The 19,667-nt window shown below is 47.0% G+C and overlaps 1 protein-coding gene across 6 annotated transcripts in view; it reads left to right on the forward strand.

The window, feature by feature from the left end:
* Positions 1-262: 262 nt before the first annotated feature.
* GLI3 (GLI family zinc finger 3) overlaps positions 263-19,667 on the forward strand; it is a 266,798-nt gene continuing 247,393 nt past the window's right edge. For 2 of the 6 annotated variants that reach the window (XM_082692490.1, XM_082692495.1), the window contains exons 1-2: positions 622-711; positions 14,897-15,061. In XM_082692490.1, coding sequence (XP_082548616.1) covers positions 14,938-15,061 — 124 coding nt within the window. In that variant the 5' untranslated portion in view covers positions 622-711; positions 14,897-14,937. The other 4 variants (XM_082692494.1, XM_082692492.1, XM_082692493.1 and 1 more) reach the window with 4 other exon arrangements.

Here is a 19,667-nt window from a genome sequence, read left to right on the forward strand (position 1 = left end):
GGGGGCGCCCGGGCGGGGCCGTGGGCGCCGGCGGGGAGGGCGGCCGTGACATCACACCCGGGCCCCCTTCCCCTCACCGGGTGGGTGGGGCCTCGGCGCGCCGAGCGGGCGCGGGGTCAAGGAGGGGGAAGAGGAGGAGCAGGCATGAATATGTCTGAGTGAGGACCCGGGAGGGGCGGAGGAGGCGGAGGAGGCAGAGGGCGGGTATAGGCGCGCGCGTGGCTCGGGGTGTCCGGGCTCCCCGCCCCCCTCACCCCTAGCTCCAGCCCCAGTCCCCGATCCCGGCCTGCGCGCCGCCTCCTCGCCGCCGCCGCCGCCCGCGTCGCAGCTGGGACCCGCTCCCGGCGCGGGGACCCGGCGGGCGGGGAAGCGCGGCCCCCGGCGCGGCCTGGAAGGAGCGAGAAAGCAAAAGTAAGGCGAGCAGCACTCCCAAGTTTTCCCAACTTCGCCCCCTGCGGCGGCAGGCGTCCTGCAGCTCGGCGCGTCCCCACCGCGCTGGCGAGTGGCAGAAAGAAAAGGGACGGGGCGGGGGCGGGGGCGGGGGCGGAGGCAGAGGGAGCGCGGGGGAGAGGGGAGAGTCCGGCAACTTCTGTTAAAACTTGGGGGAGGAGGAGCGCGAGGAGGAGGAGGAGGAGGAGGAAGCGGAGAAGCAGAGGGAAGGAGGGAGCGCGAGGGAGGGAAGCGAGAGCCGAGGGACAACTTTTCCACCCCGTGAGTAGCGCCGGAGGCGCGGGGTCGGGGCGGGGGGCTCCTCCACCCTGCGCGGGCGGCCCGGCCGGGATGGGACCTTCTTCCAGAAAGTCGATTGGATGCCAGGAGGGGACTGCGGTGGGGGCTCGCTTTCTTTCTCTTTCTCCTCCCTCCCGCGGGTGAACCAAATCAGAACTGTCACTCAGGGCCTGTGAGTCAGAAGGGATCGGATTACACGATCCCTGAAACCGATGCCTGAGCTGCACGAGCGGGAGGGAGCGGGCAGGGGCAGCGCCACCGGCACCGGCGCGCTCGCACACTCGCCCTCGCGCACACTCGCCGCCCGGACTCGCCCTCGCCGCTCGCCCGCCCTCCCCGCGCGCCCGGCGGCCGCCCGCGCCGCACCATGCCCGCGGTGGGCGCACCCCGCGCCCGGCCCGGCCGCTCGCCGTAGCCCGAGCCGCCCGCGGCCGCGCGGAGCCCGAAGCCGCCCGCCCGCGCCCCGGACGCGGGTCTATGGGAAGTTCGGGGACTTGACAGCCGTCGCCGCTGCAGGTACGTCCCGCCCGAAGTTCTTTGTTCCGCGGGCCGGGCACCCGGCAGCCCGCTCCTGCGGCCGCGCCCGCGCCTCGGGGTCGAGAGCGGGGTCCCCGACGCGGGGAGCGGGAGGAAATGAAAATGGCTGTCAAAAGGCGCCCAGATTTGGAGAGCAACCCGCGCGGCGTCGGAGCGAGGCTCTTGCATTCGTTTCCTCCACCTCGGAGCTCCCTTGCCCAGCGCCTGAGCCCGGAGCCGGACCGGAGAATTTCCCATCCCGGAGGGGGACGAAGTTTGCAGCAGCCGCGCCCCCGCTCCCCGCCCGGAGCCCCGGCGCCCTCCCTCGTCCGGCTGCGTCTCCCCCATCGGGTGGCGGGCGCAGGCGGCGGCGGGCGGCGGGGTGGGTTTGCGCTGGGAGCGCCGCTGCGGGGGCCGCTCGCAGCCCGCGCCGCCTCCGGGGGGCGGGGGTGTGGTGGGCGCGGATGCGGAGGGGCGCGCCGCGGTCGTCGGAGAGGAAAAGTGAAAGTTGTACCATCTGTGTATGATTTGGGATTCTTTTATTTCTCTTCCTTTCCAGGGACAGCGGAAAAAGAGAGAGAGGGAGAGGGAGAAAAAAGAAATGAAAGCGCGTTAGAAGCGGCAGGGAGTGTGTGCAGGGGTGCGTAATCGTGTCCCGTGCAGTAGTCATTCAGGAGACCGCATTTTTGCAGGGCAGAGCTGGGTATGAATCGCTCTGCAGGGAACAGTTACTTTCTGGAGTTGCAGAGCGAAAATGGGCGGGAGGAAGTCGAGAGGGAGTAAATATTTACCCCAAACTTGGAGAGTTTTTGAAGCGACTTTTAAGCAGATTGCCAGATGCCAGAGAGCACCAGCGCACACCCAGGCCTTTTATCCTTCCCTGAACTTTGTGCTCCTGTCCTTGATTGCACCTCCTCCAGGAGATGCCCTCCAGAGAGGGGCTGGACCCAGGCTTCCCTTGCTGACCCCGCTAGAGAGAGGATCAAGGAGGCATAGCCCTCCTGCCGCCCGCAACTTCTCATCCCCTGGTGTGCGGTGCCGAATGGATTCTGGCCTTGGGTACAGTACTTGTGGCCCTCTGCCAGTTCATATGTACATATATTTATGTAAAACATTTTCTCCCAGCTCTTTGCCAGCTGTTCCACATTTTCCAGCTGCCAGTTCAATTTGAAATGATGGACTGTCCGCATCTCCAAGTAAAAGAGCCCTTTAGCTGGAGGTATGGAGGGCCTGCCTCTGTGCAAAGACATGGGCAGTGCCATTATCTGGACGGGTATTATTAGTTCTAAAAATCACCTTCTGCTCTCCTTTTCCTCTCCTCCTTCCTCTCTCCCCAATTAGTCTTTCCCAGAGTGGTCTGCTGGAAATTCACAATAACTAGGCTTTTCCCTCCAAATGTGATTTTGCCCCAAATTTGGATGAGGCCATTTTTTTCCCCCGTCCTGAAATGTGTGTCTGGTGGAAATAAATTAACTTTTAAAAAGGGTTCCAGCTTGAGTGTGTTGGGCATGGCTGGTGGGGGCCTCTGCCATGGCCAGTTGAAATGATCTCATTTCGGTCTGTTTAAGGCAGAAACTATTCATCGTTTCCATGTTACACTTTTTAGGTTGTTTGATGTCTTAGCATAGTATAGACTGAAATCTTCAAGAACTGGCCTAAAGTATTAATTCTGAGTATTTATGTAATTGTTCTGTAATTTGAATAGGTGCCTTATTGATTGATTCCTGTAATTATTTCATTTAGGTTTTAAATTAAAAATTAATAATAGTCTGACAGTTTCTTAATTACATGTGTCAAGATTATTTTGAAGGAAGAAAGTGCTCTGTTTTAAAGTAGTGAAACAACCTCGAAATCTCTTCATTTTTCTAAAGCAAAACAGTATTACAGTCTAGGGGCAATATTAAAGCTGTGGTGCTTGGTCTTAACAATGTAAACTGTGTGAAGCAGCTAAAGAATTTGTTTACATTAGGAAATATTGTTCTTAATAACGTGGTACACAGATGCTTTGGCCAGTTAGACTATAGTCAGACCTAAAGCAAACATGAAATAACATTTAAATTAGTTGTAATAGCATACTTACTGAGAGAAGAGAGTTTATTTTATACTAAAAGCTATTTAATTAGAAACTCCCTGCCTAAGGGGAGATCCTTTCAGGGTCTATAATTCTTAAAGTCAGCCTCGGGGAGCTTTGGTTTAAGATGCCTGGAGGAGTCCAATATGAGAGGTGTCTAGTGAAATTTCACACATGCAGAAGCACTTTACAAGGTATAGATTGTGTTATTATTCATGGGCTAGCTGGTCTGACTCGGATACCTACCATTTCCCAGCACCTTTGACATGTGTGTATTCCTCGATCGAGTCCTGATATAAACACACTTTCACCGTATGCCTCCTTTACAAAGGACTACAGACAGAAATGAGAAAATTCAGTACTGATGAAAAATGGCTCTGAGTTATTTCATTACTTATTTAATGAAAGGCTCATTAATTTATCAACTTGATGCCCGAGCCTAAAAGTTGGACTTTCCTTTGTTTCTTGGCCCCTTTTCTTAATTACCTGCACGCTGGAAGGGTTTCAGACTTCCTCTGTGCTTAGCCTTTCTGAGGTCCCTCCCTGGATGTAAAGTATGCTGCTTACTGAGATTCTCCCCCCCCCCTCCCTTTTTGAGGCTAGGGTTTGGAAGTGTAGGAAAGGAAACAATTTAATGATCATTGTTCCATGCACTCACTTATACGGAGACAGTAATGGACTAAGGAAAACCAGTCTTGAAGGAGAAGTGAATCAATGAGTCATGAAATCCTCAAGAAAACCTGAGCAGTGGAATGTTAATGCTTTTAGACTATAGTAGATTATCTTAAAAGTCAGACTTTTCTTCTTTATGCAATTGTTGTAAATCCCCAGCTAAAGAGTGCTTTGAAGGAGGTTTTAGTTTTGCTAGCTTTCATAGTCCATAGTCGGTCTGACTTGTTTTGGAAGATTCAAGGAATTTTCTGCCAACTTATATCATGAGAAGCAATTACAATGCTGAAATGACTAGAGAGGAAGTGTGTGTAAATGTGTGTGCATGTGTGTGTGTGTGTAAGTAAATTTAATTTGTTACGCAAAATATTCCACTCTCATGATGACTTCAGGTTGTCTTTTCATTAAAGGCTAGTAGAAGATGCTGCCCTTCACTTGATATCATTTTCCGAGAGGAAAATTGATTTGTTCGAGTTTCAAAGCAAATAAAGGGAGACAGAATAAACAACAACAGGGCAGGGGTACTGCTGCAAACTTTTTCAAGTACTTTCAGTGTATTTTTCATCTTTACTTTTATGTGATGGGCCTGTGAAATAGAGCTGTAGACTGGCGAAGACTTTAAATGAAATTTCACACTTTGATGATTTTTTTTAAACTTTGATATATTGACAGCAAAAGGAGCTGCAAAGCTTTTATATAACTTGAGCAGTAACGCCAAGCAGCAGTCAAACGTCTCTATGCATTTGTGTTTAACTGCAGAAGAAAAACATGTCCATGGGCAGTAGAGGTTCTTATCAACCCCCTAATCCCAGATCCCAGCAAACCTTGAGGGCATGCCTCAGATCTTACTGAAATCACTGTAGACTCCCACAGTTTGCAGATTAAATATGCTATGTGTTCCTGGCTCCAACAACAGTTTTATGAGCTCACTAAGCTTCCTGTTTTAAGATCCTTTTCTTAAGTTTTTAGGAGCTGCTAAAGGCAATGCTGTCTGGAGTAAGTAGTGTTGTTAATTTAGAGACACTTAGGATATTTCATTCTCTCTTTAAAAATTGCCAAAATTATTATTTGTAAATTGAAGGGCTCGTTAGGCAGGGAAGAGGGAAGGGAGCCCTTTTCAACGAGATGGGATGTTAGATGCTTGCCTAAGTGCAAACTTCACGTGGTGTCTCAGTTGTTCTGAGGCACTCTTCCTTCACCCAACCCCTTAAAATTAGACTTTTTCCACTTGTAATTCCAAATGTACTATAGTTCAGTGCCATACTTCTTAGTTACTCGTGACCACGTCTAAGTTTTTTTTTTTTTTTTTTTTTAAATGTGAAAGTGTTTTTTGTTCCATGTGTGTATATTTCAACCCGACAAAATGTCCCAGAAAATCTATGGCTCTCTAAAGAAACTGAATGAACACGCCATTACATATAGTTAATAAGGTGGCACTAGAACATTGCAGGCCCCTCCTGAAAGGCAACATTGTGTGGAGCTCCACATCTGCATCTGTCCTATCTATGGTCGTGTCCTCCTATAGGGCACTTTTGCATTTTGCATAAGAGTCATAATTACCAAAGAAAATACTTACATCATCGTCCAACAACATGTCATCTAATTCCCCAGAGAACTCAGCCAATTTTGTGCTTAAAGGTTATTCAATGAATGAAATTGTGAAAGCCCATTTGTCAAAGTACTGCATGGTTTCTGTTAGTTTTCAAGCCCCAAATTCATTGTCTGCCCTGGCCCGGCCATTAGTCATCAGTGTATTAGCGTTGCCTTCAGGCCATGCTGCCCCGCACTTCTTCACACCATTATAGCTTTGAAAGTGTACTCTGTCGACTTGTAGAATTACTGCTCTGATTTCCGCTTGGCTGGGTTTGAGGTAAGTCCCCTCCCTACCTTCTAGCTGACTGTAATCCTTGCTTTCTTTTAAAGCTCCTTTGCAGAGATTTAGGGGAGAACTTTCTTAAGGGCCCTGTTGGCATCATACTGTGGTTTTGTTGTGGCATGCACTGTACATATAAATCGTACCTGAAGTAAATTGGATTGATTGCTGGCCTGAAACAGCTTTGGGGCTTTTCTTTTCTTTCTTTCTTTCTTTTTTCTTTTCTTTACTTTTTTTTTTTTTTCTTATGGGAGGGGGTGGCAATGTGCCTGTATGTGAGAGAGAGAAAAAGGGAGGGAGGGAGAGACTGAGAAAGATGTATTGTTTTAAATAGAAGCATTTGATTGTATATATTTGAGTCATTTTTATGCCACAAAATTAAATAATGGGAGACAATTGTAACTTTGAAGCTCTGGCTGTTGACATACCTTCAGAATGCAGTGGGATCTCTTAAGTGCTTAGTTTTAGCTTTAGCCACTTTGACTGGTTTTGAAGATTGCATAAAATACTTAAGGATATTCCAGGACCCCTACTGGTTCTTACAACAAGGAACAGCATCTACTCCCAACTTGGATGCAAGATAACTTTCCAAAAAGGCAGTCATGAAGGCATGGGACGGTTAAACCGTCTTATTGATTTCATTTGGTGATATTTTTAAAAAGAGTAATTCCCATCTCAGGAGAGCTACCTGTGTGGAGAGAAAGCTCAGCCAGCCTCCTCAGAAGGAAGCAGTAATGAACTCCCATGAATGGAAACCTGAATGGAGTGGCCAGGAGTGTGGACCAGGTCGTGCACCTCAGAGCAGCATCTGCTGTTTGAACTGTGGGTATTCAAATGAAATTCCATACCCAGGCATCTCACTGGCAGAGTGTGCCACTGCGGGTGTAGTTTGCACTGACTGTTTTGTAGCTGATCGAGGGTGTGGGGGGCTGGTGTGAACGCTAACCTGAAGAATTCTGTCTGCGAATAAGCCAAGTTTATAGGCTCAGAGGACCAGGGCGTGGCTTGTACTGAATAAGATTTGATGAAACTTCTGTACATTTTTGAAAATTTGCCTTTAAAACTGCATCTAGGATTCAGGAATCACAAGCTTAAAAGTCGGAAGGTTAAAGTATGCTGAATACATCACCAAAAAAATGCACTGAGTATCTCTGGGATATCTGTAGCTGATTTTGACACCCAACAGGTATTACTAGTCTAGGATTTAAAAGTAAATTACTAATTCATGGGACATGAATAGTAGACATCCATCCCCTGAAGCGTCATTGTAAAGATGCACGTGACTTTAGAAACCAAAAGTTAGGTCAAGTTGAAGAAAAATTTTTAAATTGAGGATTTTTTTTTTCCTTGCAAAAATGTGTGAAAACTTTTAATTCCCTTAAACCTCAGTGAAGTGAGACAAGGAACACCTTTGGGCAGAAGTGATGTTTTTGTGTGATACGTGGGCTTCAGAGAAATACAGTTTTCATGAGCTTAGCGGGTCTGGGGACAGATAAGTGACTTCTAGATCTCACTTTCTGTCTGAGGACTGCCTGTCTCCAGCACCCCCCAGCAAGTGGGGGGCCAGCTTGCTCGCCTTATTGCTCTTTTGTTAATGGCCCCTGCCATGCTGGGTGCTTCCTGCAGAGCCTAACCACAGTACATTGGTTGGTGTTTCCCAGTTTTGCAAATGGTAACAGGTATTAAATCGAGACCTTATACTCCCCTCGAATATTTCTCCCAGAGTCCTACTGGCAGCAGAGAGAGTCAGAGCAGCTGATGCTCTTTTAAGTACAGATGGCAGAAAAGTAAAACGGGCGCACAGAATGCCATTTGCGATGCCACCCATAATAGCAGTGGTCACTTCATGTCCAAGAAGATTTTCAGCAGTTGAAGGTAAATATGTGGAGTTCGTAAAAGTTTAGATGTCATTGATTTACTAAAGCCAAATTCACTACATCCATAGCCAGGCAGTGATTTCCCCTTAGAGGAATTCCATTCCTTTTGGGATGTCGATCATGAATACTGCTTATCTGAGATTAGCAGTCTCAGAAATATAGGAAAGAAAGATTGAAAACACCAGGCAGCAGATTGGGGGAACGTTCTAGGATACCAAAGACCATTTCTGGCAACTTGAACAGCTCTCTTATTTGCAGGCAAGGCTTTAGGCTTATCTAATTAATGAAAAGTCAAATCATATGGAGAGGTAAAATAATCCTACATTCAAAAATACTATAATTAAAGATTCATGAAGGTTTCATTAAGAACTTATGAAGTGAGCTTCTTTTCTTGCAGAAAAGGAAAGCAGTGCAGACAGGGAAGGGTGAGGAGAGAAAAGAAAGCTGTTGCTGTGGGTCACAGGTTCTGCATATATAATGGATCTGAAGTTCAGGAAAGATAGTTGGAGCTCAAGGAAATTCCACCACATTACAAACCTGTAAGAGATTTTCTACAATGCGTGTTTACATGAAATCCACTGAAACATTTTAAATTCCCTCAATTTTGCTCATTGAAACTCAGACCATTTTGTACTTTCAGAATTGATCTGAAGTTAAAATCAGCATTAGTTTGTGCTTCTTGATTTTCCCTCCCTCTTTCTGAAGGATTTTCATTAATGCTACAGGAAGGTACAACTATTTAATAGGAATTTTACCTAAACAGTTGCTCCAAGAGTAGCATCTTAAAGTAGCAGCTAATCTGCTAGTAATAAAATGTGAGAGCAATGTCACTACTCAGTGATACAGGGGAGACCCCTCAGAAATCCTTACACAGGCTGGCTCCTTCTGGCTTTTTAAAACACGAGCACATTAAGGAGATCATTCAGCTCATAAATATACAGGCAGGTGTAAGTAATGTAATTTCTCTGGAGGAAAGCCTTATTCCACTTGAGCAATAGTTCCCTAAGCTGCACAGAATAATTTCTCACTTAAGGCCTAATCATGGTGCTGTTAAGAGCTCTGCTCTGCCCGTGGAATGCCTTCTCTCTGATCCCTCATTGGCAGGAGCTGTTTTAACCCATCAGAAACGCCTCAGGTTCCCACATCAAGCTTTTAGCTTAGTTTTTTACATCTTTAAATGCATTAAGACGAAAATGAAAGAGAATTATTGCCCAGGTTCAGGCAACTTAAAAATAAACCAACTGAATTAGGGAGGTAAGTTGTCTGCTGTTCACAAAGGATGTATTATCAGTTTATAACTACTGCTTCAGTTCACCTTAGATGAGAAAGTTGTATACAGCTCAAACATTTTGCATGTTGGTTTTAGCCCAGGTGCTGGCTTTAGAAATTTTTTCTGTGTAAGTGGTGAAGAAATCTTATTTGTGTGGCTCCCAGGTTTCACTGCAGGGCCCTGCCATGGGAAAGGCTGATTTTGCCCATGTTCCCAGAATTGTGATTTTTCATCCTCCCCATTGACTAAGTAAAGCCTCCTGGTGGAGGCTGAACTTTGGAACCCCACTGAGCGCCTCCCTCCCTGCGAGACAAGGTGCTGTGTCTTAACCCTGAACCATTCACAAAGCCTGAATTGGCTTAGGGCAGCAGGAGGAGAAACAACACTTGGGGGCCAGGTTAGGTTAATGGACAGTGAGTTGGAAGTTTGGGGAGTGAAGCCCTGCAGTGTTCCCCAGTGTTTTAGTACAATGAGAAGCACAGGGTGTTTCATTGCAAAGTACCTGGAAAGTTGCACCTCCCTGGGTTCAGCTGGTGCAAACAGCTGTGAATGAAAGCAGGGCTCCCGCACCTCCCCGGATTCAGCTGGTAGAACAGCTGTGCGAACGAGAGCAGGGCCACCTCGGACAACTGTCTGCTGGAAATGCTGCCGGGCCAGCTGCAGACAAGAGCTTTCCAATGCCCGGGACCATTCCCAAGGAGCAGGGCAGCCAGGGCGATCAAAGTGATAAGGGACGCTTCTCCCTGCACAGAGGCCCTGGCCGGTGGCGATCGTTCAGCCCCGCCGTTCGCACTTCCGGAAATGCGACTCGGAGCGGGGCTGCCGACCCCGCGGCCCCCGCCACCCCCACCACTCCCGTGGCTACTGGGAGCGGGGCCGGTGCCGGGGCGCGCGCGGGGCCGGGGGCAGCCGGGCGGACGCGGGGGCGCGGCGCCCCGGAGGCGCAGCCGAGGCGCGGAGCCCTCTCCCGGGCGGAGTGCGGCGGCCAACTGGGGAGCGGCCGGGGGCCCGGAGCGCCGCGCGTCCGCGGAGATCCCGCAGGCCCGCCGGGGGCGGCGCAGGGAAGTGGGACAGCGGTGAGGACCGGGAGCCTGGGACCGTCCGCGGCACCGCACGCAGGGCTGCGGGCGCGGAGGCGCAGGCCGAGCCGGGAGCTCTCCCGAACTGACCACGGTCCACAGCCTGCCCAAGGATGACAGGAACTGGGACTCGTCTTTGCCGCGATCAAAGTTCCTGGGGGTTTGTTCTGTGTTTTGTTTTCTTCCCTGCAGCTCCAAAGACAGGGCCCCTGGAGGCTTTCTGTGCGAAAGCGCCGTTTCAAACGTAGGTCCCCACGGGCCTGGCCCCGTGGGGTCTGTTGCATGTGGAGCTGAGCACGAACTCCACCTTGACCAGGTCGGGGCCTCAACAAGCGTGCAGAGGCTTCCTGGTGTAGGAGGTTGATGCAGGTTCGGATTTGTAACTCAGAGACGGAGGACCACCTGCAGGCAGGTTGCTGGTGGGTGAACGAGTAGGTTTGAGAACAAGATCTGGAATGAATTGTGCCCTGGGTTTAGGCCTCTGGGAAATGACCAAAAGTCCAGGGACAGCTGAATGGGGAGAAGCCATGACTGCTCTCAGGAAGGAATTTTTATCCCAATATTTATTTACCTATGCACTGCGAGTTCCTTGGCGGTTTTGTTTTGTTCATATACTCCAGCTGCTGGGACTTCCAACCTCAGCTACAAATATTTTTTCTCCCCCATAAGCATAAAAAGTGAAGGGGCATGCCTGCAAACCTCGCTGGTAATGTTGCAAGTGCTACAGGGGCCTAGGAACAGCGTGGAGCTCTGAGAGGAGGAAACGCGGTGGGGTGGGGGCGGGGTGGGCAAAGTCGCCTTTCATTCCCATCTAAAAACCAGTGGCATGTTTTTTTCAGAGAAAAGTCTTTGAAGTGAAGCAGAACTGAAAAGTTTTCCTCGCAACTTGTGTTCTAAACAAATTACATGTTCTTATTTTAAGAAATCCCAGGTTTTAAAACCTGGTTTCAGTTAGTTTCGAGATCCCACGATGAAGTTTTACTGGTCACTTCTGTATCTCACGCCCTCAAATACCAAGTCAGGACTGAGTTTCCAAACTGAGCTTAATGTTCTATGGAAAAAAAACAAAAAACAAAACCACAATCAAACCTGCCACTGCAACTAGAAGCAGACCCTTTTCTGATACCTCTTCATGCATAGTTTTGATGAGGTGTGAGAGCCTAGAATGTTAAAACTTTCCCCTTTGTAACGGACAGGGACAAAGTTGTGTTTTTATCAGTAAAATAAGCTGATAGAACTTAGAGGGATATACAGGAAGCAGATGTCTACCTTGGCAAGTTGCCATTTTTATAGTCCTGTTCCAAGCCTAAACCACACTTTTAAATAATTAGTTACTATCTAATGAGATCCAAAAATAAGTTGTCAAAATAGAAGAAGGGGGTAGATTCTTGAGTGACCAAGGGCCCATTTTCAAAAAATCCCTTTCAAACAGGGGGAGGGGGTAGGAATTAGTATTCTCTAAGACCATTAATTAGTGCAATTTCAGTCAGTGCCTGGGGCTTTACCTCTTCTCACGTGAGCCTCTCTCTCTGGTGATGAGTACTTGGAGGGTTTATTGCTTTGTTAAAACCAAGTCCTTTGCTTGGGGGAAAAACCAACAACTCCACAAAACCTAAGTTTGTCAAGGAACTTTGGTGACTTGTCACCTCACTAGTGTTAATTAGCTCCCTCTACTAAAAGAGAGATTTACTTCTTAGCCAGGAAGGAATCCTATCTCTTCATGATTTTTTCTTCTTTCTGATCCATTGGCTTATTTCCATGTGCAGTTTTAACAGCAAACTCCATCCAGATTTGACCAATAAAATTGTATGGTGGGTTTTGAGGGGATCAATTATAGTAAATGCCTGTTCGTCCAAAATGGGTGTGAATGGAGTGTTGTGGTGAAATATCCCTGTTAAAAACTAGTTAAAACTAGATAAAAACTAGTTTTTGTGGAATCTGTCAGTTTTCAAAGGAACACTGGATATAAAAGAAAAGATACGTAGTGCAGTCAATGGTGATCAAAAGTGAAGACACTGCAGAATTGTCCGGGTCACCAGGTCCTCTCAGGATCATGTATTTACTCGGTACATATTCTTAGGGGTATGAGGTGCTAGGAAGGTAAAACATGGCGCTTGTCTTCATGGAGCTTAGGATCTGGAGGGGAAGCTGGGCATGAAGCCATTCGGCAAAGATTCCGGAAGATGACTTCATTATTGTGATGGGTGCTGGGAAAGGCTTAGGGCAGGCTGTTGAAATTCAGGAGTCTGGGGTACCATTCATCGTTTCTTTATCTGGTTGGCAAAAGCTTCACAGGGTACCTGTTGCACTGGGTACATAGCAGTAAAGAGAACTGTGTGGAAACGTCCGCAAGCTTTGGTGAGCCTGGTGCTTACCGGTGCTGGCTAAAATAAAGGTTCTGGGCACTACCTCTAAGACATCGGGGACTGGACCTGGGAATCTGAATGTCTTGCAAGCACTGTAGCAACACTGATTTGGGTGGCTCTTGTCCGACCTTGGGAATCAGTGCTCTGGATTGGGTTGGACTGTTCTCATGGCATACCAGAAAGATGATCTTTCCATCAATTTGGGGGGAGCTTTCCGAAAAATTAGAATCGTTCTGAGATCATTAGGGCAAAAAGAGACTGTTCAAAGTCTCTCCTTCAGGGGTCCTCTGTCTGGATTCATGGAAGAGTTTGGAGGGCCTGTGACCCTTGGAAATCAAATGTACACTCTTTGGTGTGTGTTAAAGAGTGTTTTTCTGGGGGAGAGGATCCATGACTTTATTATTTATTTTTTTAAAAAATATTTTATTTATTTATTTGACAGAGGGAGATCACAAGTAGGCAGAGAAGAAGGCTCCCTGCTGAGCAGAGAGCCTGATGCGGATGCAGATGTGGGGCTAGATCCCAGGATCCTGGGATCAAGACCTGAGCAGAAAGCAGAGGCTTTAACCCACTGAGCCACCCAGGCGCCCTGATCCAGGGCTTTAAACATACTCTTAAAGAGGACTGTACCCACCTTCCCCCAAGGTTAAGTCCCAAGTCCCCGGGTGTGATTCTGGTCATGTGACAGATGAGAAAACTGAGATGCAGGGTAACTCCAGGCGGCACCACTCAGGTACCAGTCTCTGCAGAGGTTAGGGCCTCTGGACCAGCGCCTGGCCTCAGCCCAGTGGAAAGCTCAGCAGCTCCTTTGCTCTGGGACTTTGTGAGCCCTCTTTGAGGGATGTTTCAGAATTTGGAGTGGATCTCACAATTGATATGCAAATTCAACTCAGTGCTGCTTTTTTTTTCTTTTTTGTTCTAGAAAAGCTGTTCTTAAGTAACTTGTGTGTTTTACAATGAATGACAGTGGATAATCAAGGCAAAGAAATGGAAGTTAACAGAAGAGGGAGTTCTCTAGCTCTTAGCAGCCTCTGGACCTTAGCCTTCCCAGTTACTTGAATTCCAGACCAAAGGCAGAATGGCTCACACAATAAAGAAAGACTTGGCAATTCCCTTGCAAGTCTGAGTTAAGGATGACTAGAAAGATTTCATCTGGTATTTCAACCCTTTCAGTTGGTTAAGTAGTTTTTATTTATTTTATTTTATTTCACTTATCATTGTTTGGATTGAATACGGTGGCATCTGCTAATGCCCACCGTGAATGTTGCATTGTAGACAGCTTGAGGAAGACATGCTGGAGAGGACTGTTTTCATCTTGCTTTCTTGGTAGTTCTTGGTAGGTGCAGCTCACGACTGCAAAAAAAAAAAAAAAGAAAGAAAACAACAAGAACCAGAGAGAGTGAAAATTGATGAATGATGAGTTAGGACAATTATCGCTTGAATGAAGCAGCCAGTGAAAGAGGACCCACTCGCCCCACTTGCTTGGAGCTGGGTTTTCATATTTCTTAAGTGGTCTCCCGTCTTGGCTGTTGGCAATCTTTTGACTTTTCCTGTGGCATCCAGAGCACGTTGTTCTGTTGCCTTTGTTGGTTTTCAAAATGTAGCATGAGTGAATTGAAACGTTCTCATGTGTTTAAGAAAGCCTGCAGAGTACGGTTCACCTCCGTGAATTACGATGGAGGGGCGGATTGCAGTTCAGGTAGCTCAGAAAAGGGGAGCATATAATATCACGGGCTCCTTGGCCCACATCACTCTCTGTTTCCAAACTTGGATTGGGCTTGGGTTTGAGAAATGGCCATGCTCTTTGAAACTTCTAATTAATACTTAAAAACCTTCCCCCTTTTTGGGAAGTCGTCACCATGCTTATAAATTTGGCTACCTGAAGAGACATTTGTAGATGTGGCATAAGAAAGCCATGCAACCCTTGGGTTTCACACCGTAAGCACTGCTGAAAATTGAGATCTTTAGACCACTTAATAACAAATGTCCAGTAGAAATTTGGGGAGAGACTCATGTTATGGATAATTCCCTCCCTTCCCCTTTTGCATGTGTAGACAGGATTCGACTGGCTTGGTATTACAACTTGGAGGTGTTTTTGCAAGGAAACTTGTGGGCAAGGTTCTTGAACTTGCTAAAGTTCTAGGCTCCCCTTCTGGCCAAAGGTGAAGTGAACTTTCTTTTTTTTTTTTTTAAGATTTTATTTATTTGACAGAGAGAGATCACAAGTAGGCAGAGAGGCAGGCAGAGAGAGAGGGAGAAGCAGGCTCCCCGCTGAGCAGAGAGCCCAATGCGGGGCTCGATCCCAGGACCCTGAGATCATGACCTGAGCCGAAGGCAGAGGCTTAACCCACTGAGCCAGCCAGGGGCTCCCTCAAGTGAACTTTTAAGTGAGATTTTTTTTTGTCCACCCTTGCTGGAAGTTGATGGCACCATTGTTTTGTTTCAGGCGTTCCTGGTAGCAGAGAACTGAAGTAATGAGAAGGCATCATGGAGGCCCAGTCCCACAGCTCCACGACCACTGAGAAGAAGAAAGTGGAGAATTCCATAGTGAAATGCTCCACGCGAACAGATGTCAGCGAGAAAGCCGTGGCCTCCAGCACCACTTCCAATGGTGAGCAGCCACGGGGATCTCCCGCAGCCATGCCTAGGGTCGCTTCTGTGTTCTCCGCATTCCTTGTACACTGAACATTTGCACCTGGACCAGGGTTTGCTCCTTTAGAGGCTAAAGAAAGCAAAAGGGGGGTGAGGGATGGGCAGGCTTTAGTAATCTCTACTTTGGCATCGAAACTACATGTTTTCTTCCAAATTTTCTAATTTGAGATGTAAATGTGATAGCTTATTTATTATAGGAAGTTCCTGTTGTGGCATTTTGGAAATCATCTTGATTAGTCTGGCAAGAGTTCAAAATACTTTGCATTTCACATGGAAAATCTACACTAGTTGGAATAATTAGTTAGTAGTTATCACAAAAGACACTGAAGTTGCCTTGTCAGGATTTGGTGGGAGGATCCGTGTCTCCCCCACCAACTCCATGCAGTTTGCTCCAAAGGATTTTAAAAGTTGTTCATGATTGGACCTCAAGGTGACACTGGTGTGTGAGGCACAGGTTTTGCTGTTGGCTTATAGAAACGGACTTAACTGTGTTCACAGGCAATACCTAGCTGCTGTTTTGGGGCACTTTTTTTTTTTTTTTTTTTTTTAATATTTTAAGCACAATGTCGAGAGGAATTTCAATTCAATCGTGGAGCACGGCAAACAAATTCCAGAGCCCAGATTGAACAGGTTCATGGTGACCACTTCCTTTTCCCGCTTTCGTACTCTCCTAGGCCAGTTGGTGCCTTTACTTGTTGTAGATTTCCTAGCCTCCCCAGCCTGGCCCCTGCTCCCTGTGCCCATCCTTGTCCGTGGCTCCCATTCCTGGCCGTCACCAGTGTGCGTTGCTGGCTTTGCTGGCACAGGCTGGCGTTCAATCCGCCACTTATGAGTTTTGAATGGATGCTTGGGAACATCTATTTACATCGGAGTTAAAATAATGAATTTACATACATGTGGAAATTTGTTCCTGTTTCTTCCTTTATTTGTGGTATTTGAAATCCGGGCTGGGTCTTATTTTAGTGGGGCTGGATCGTTGTGTCATTCTTCTGGCGTGCTTATAGAAACCCTGTTTATGCCTTAAGAAACATTACGGGACCCTCGTTTCATTTTTTCCTGGAATTCGTAAAAATTAGGCAAATTGCTTATTTCAGAGATAGAGTCAGCACCTGCAAGGTAGGTTGGACAACAAATGGTTGTCCAGTCATTTCCGACAGGGACGTCACAGGAATAAGCCCTGTTGGGTGTTAAGCTTCAGGAAACATCGACTTTGGTTATCTTGACAGCTTGCAAGCGTGTGAGGGTGTGTGAGAGTGTGCGGAAGTGTGTGGGCACATGTGAGCCTGTGTGCATAGGAGTGTGCACGTGGGTGTGTGAGAACAGGTGAGAAGGAGAACGAGTGTCAGCTGGCCGTCCTGTGGGGACCCCCGGGAAGGCGCTGTCCCCCCGTGGTCCATCTGTCCCAGTGAAGGCACTGCTGCTCCTGTTGGCCCCACCCACGCCTGGGAGGGTTTCGGTGCCACCGGGTTTTTCCTGAGCCACACTGACCACAAGCTCCTCTCATGAACCTGTTTAGGGTGACTCAGAACAGAATCAACCTAACCAGCCCCCTGGGAGCCCAGCCGTCCGTCGAGGACATTAGCCAGTCTAGAAGGAGCGGTCTAGATTTACCAAGTTGGGCCTGTCTTCTGAACGAGTCACGGACCCTGAACCAAACTCTGCCGGCTTTTGGCCCTGAGCGGCCCGTGTCCTTGAAACACATGTGGTCCCCTGCGCCTGGGTGGGGGTGGGGTTGAACCTGCCCTATTTGGGGCAGATGTTCATGAGGTTTGTGGGGCACAGGCCTGCAGGAGGGCTGTTCTGGCAGCTCTCTGTTTCCAGTGTTCCTTTATCTCCTAAGGGCTTCATTAACTTCTGATATATATTGGGTAATATAAAGACCCAACCAAGTGAAAGAAGAATGGAACTGGTGGTTTGTCGCACGGTTTGCCGTTGAGGAAGATTCCAGGAAAACCAGAGAACAAATTTAAAGACAAGAACTAAAGCCTTTTTCTTCACGATTTTTCTGCTTAAGCAATGCTAATAACCCTCCCGGGTCCTCAGCAGGTTTTCCTAACCAGTTCGCAGCCTCTTTGGAGCCCCAGGATCCTGCTCCAGGGGCTGGAATGACCCAGCCTCTTACTTGTTCTGCAGACTCCTAACTGGCCTCCTGCTTCCCTCCATACTTGGCTGTGGGCACCCAGCTTGGCTGTGGGCACCCAGCTCGGCTGGGGGCTTTGGTCTGGGTTCCCTTTGGGTTTTAGCAGACGTGGGGTTGCTGGCACTTATTGTCTGCTAGCAGGTGGCTGCCATGGCCATGGTCATCTGATCTTTTGTCCGTTCTGTATCCTTTTCTCTCTTTTCTCTTTATAAACATTTCGGAGGTACCCCGATACCTGCACAGAAGCTGTTCGCACAAAGGACATTAAAATCATTTCCATCTGATCATAGCTAGTGCTGATTGCTGCTGCGTCCAGGGGTGTCCTGGACTTTCTTTACAAAGCTCTGAAATTCAGGGATTTGCCCATGAACGGTTAAAGATGAGTTTAGCCTCAAGAACCAAACGGAGGCAATACACGCGTTTTCCCCACTCCCGTCCGCAATTTCATGATTGCAACAAAATAAAACAGGCAAACAAGAAAGTTTTGTTATTGGTGCTATGTTAGGTTGATTTAATTTCTAGCCATTATGTGCTACGGTTTGTTCCCGATTGTGAACCTTCCAGCCAAACCACGCACATTCCATTGCATGTCCTTGCACATCTGTTTTCCTCGTTTTCTCAGCTGAGTATCTCGTGCTAGAACAACACTCATACAGAGTTTTGTTTAAACACACACATTCACTCAACCCAAATGTATGGCTCAAAAACAGAGCAGCCTTCTAAATAAGCATTTGACTCTTAACGCTGAAATTTAAAATGACACACATAAGTGACAAACTGTTCTGAGACTTGTATGGGGTGGGAGGGTGGGCAGAGAGACAAGCCACGTTTGATTTTTCTAACATTTAAGACCCGATATCAACCTAGAAAGCATTTAGTATTCTTACCCAGGAACCACAATGTGTGTGTTTCATGTGTTTGATTTTAAGCTTTAGGGTTATTTAGTCAACGTAAATGACAGAAGAAAAGACTTTCGGCTCTCTGAGTCTTTGTTACATGCAATTGTGAGTGAAGGATTATTTTTGGCATCTAATATATTTCACATACACAGTGAGTGCTCACATATTTAGGTGGCATTGTTTACTTAAAAACTGCCAAGTGTGCTAATATGCTAGGACCGCAAGGAAAATACCTGAATAATCTGTTTGTTGCTGGTACGGATTCGTTGCTTTTAAAGCTCTATGTTATGTTTTGTATATAGTAAATGGATTTTAGTCCAGATATTTTGAGGTTTTAAACACGATCCTTACCCCGTAACATTTCCTTCCATGCCTTGCAAACACTGACTTTCCAATTTGAAGTCTTTTAAGTCATTGTGGGCCGATGATTTTCTTTGAAAAGAGTAATCTGATCTTTCTTATTAGCCTACTACTCTGCTTTAAAAACAAGAAAGGCCCTAATAATGAACGTATGTAGGCCATGGTCTTGGAGATGTTTTATTGGCTCTGATGGTTATTGGGAACATACCTTAAGTGATAGAAAACAGAAATTATTATCCTAATGGTGATGCAATATGAAACCACAGTTGATAGATTAATAATGGAGAGGAAGTTCCTTGTTCACTTTCTTCTTTCAAGAGGAAGGGCCTTGGTTCTCCTCTGCTTAAAAAAGACTCTTAAAGCTTTGTAAGGGGAGAGTGTTATGGTCTGCAAATATGTAAGGAGATACTTTTTTTTAACTTTAACCTTTGGTTACTTCCTGGCCCAGGGATTTTCTTTCAGACTGTCCAGTAATACCTGTCAGTGTATTGTGGTAGCAACTGGTCTCCTGGCTGAGAGTAAGGGGGCTCAGAGTTTGGTTGGGAATTTGGAATTCATTGGCTGTTCTCCATCATGAGCTCTTGTCTCCTTGATTTTTCTTTTTTTAGAGATTTTATTTATTTATTTGACAGATAGAGATCGCAAGTAGGCAGAGAGAGAGGAGGAAGCAGGCTTCCTGCTGAGCAGAGAGCCCGATGCGGGGCTCGATCCCAGGACCCTGGGATCATGACCCGAGCCAGAGGCAGAGGCTTTAACCCACTGAGCCACCCAGGCGCCCCTTGATTTTTTTTTTTTTTTTAATGTCAAGATGTACTTAATTCTGCTCAGAAATGGGTGAGCAATTTTTACATTGTAGACTGTGACTTTTAGTTTTCTTGTGCCTTTAGATGTTCAACCCTTTTTTTTTTTTTTCTTGGCCACATTTTTTTCCTTGGGAAGGACTGTCAGATAAAATGAATTTCAAATGATAGGATGATTGGTTAGGAGAACCCCCTAAGTTTGGGATGGGAAGGCTTGGATTGAGTTCTGGCACCAGGTTAGACTAGCTGTGAGTGCAGGCAAATTAACTTTTCAAAGTCTCAGTTTCCTCATCTTTTTAGCAAGAAACCGATGAGACTCACTTCACAGGATCTTTAGGGGATTAAGTGAGGCAGTGTCTGTAGCCT

The sequence above is a fragment of the Mustela nivalis genome (genome assembly GCF_964662115.1).
Source record: "Mustela nivalis genome assembly, chromosome: 12".
Lineage (NCBI taxonomy): Eukaryota > Metazoa > Chordata > Mammalia > Carnivora > Mustelidae > Mustela > Mustela nivalis.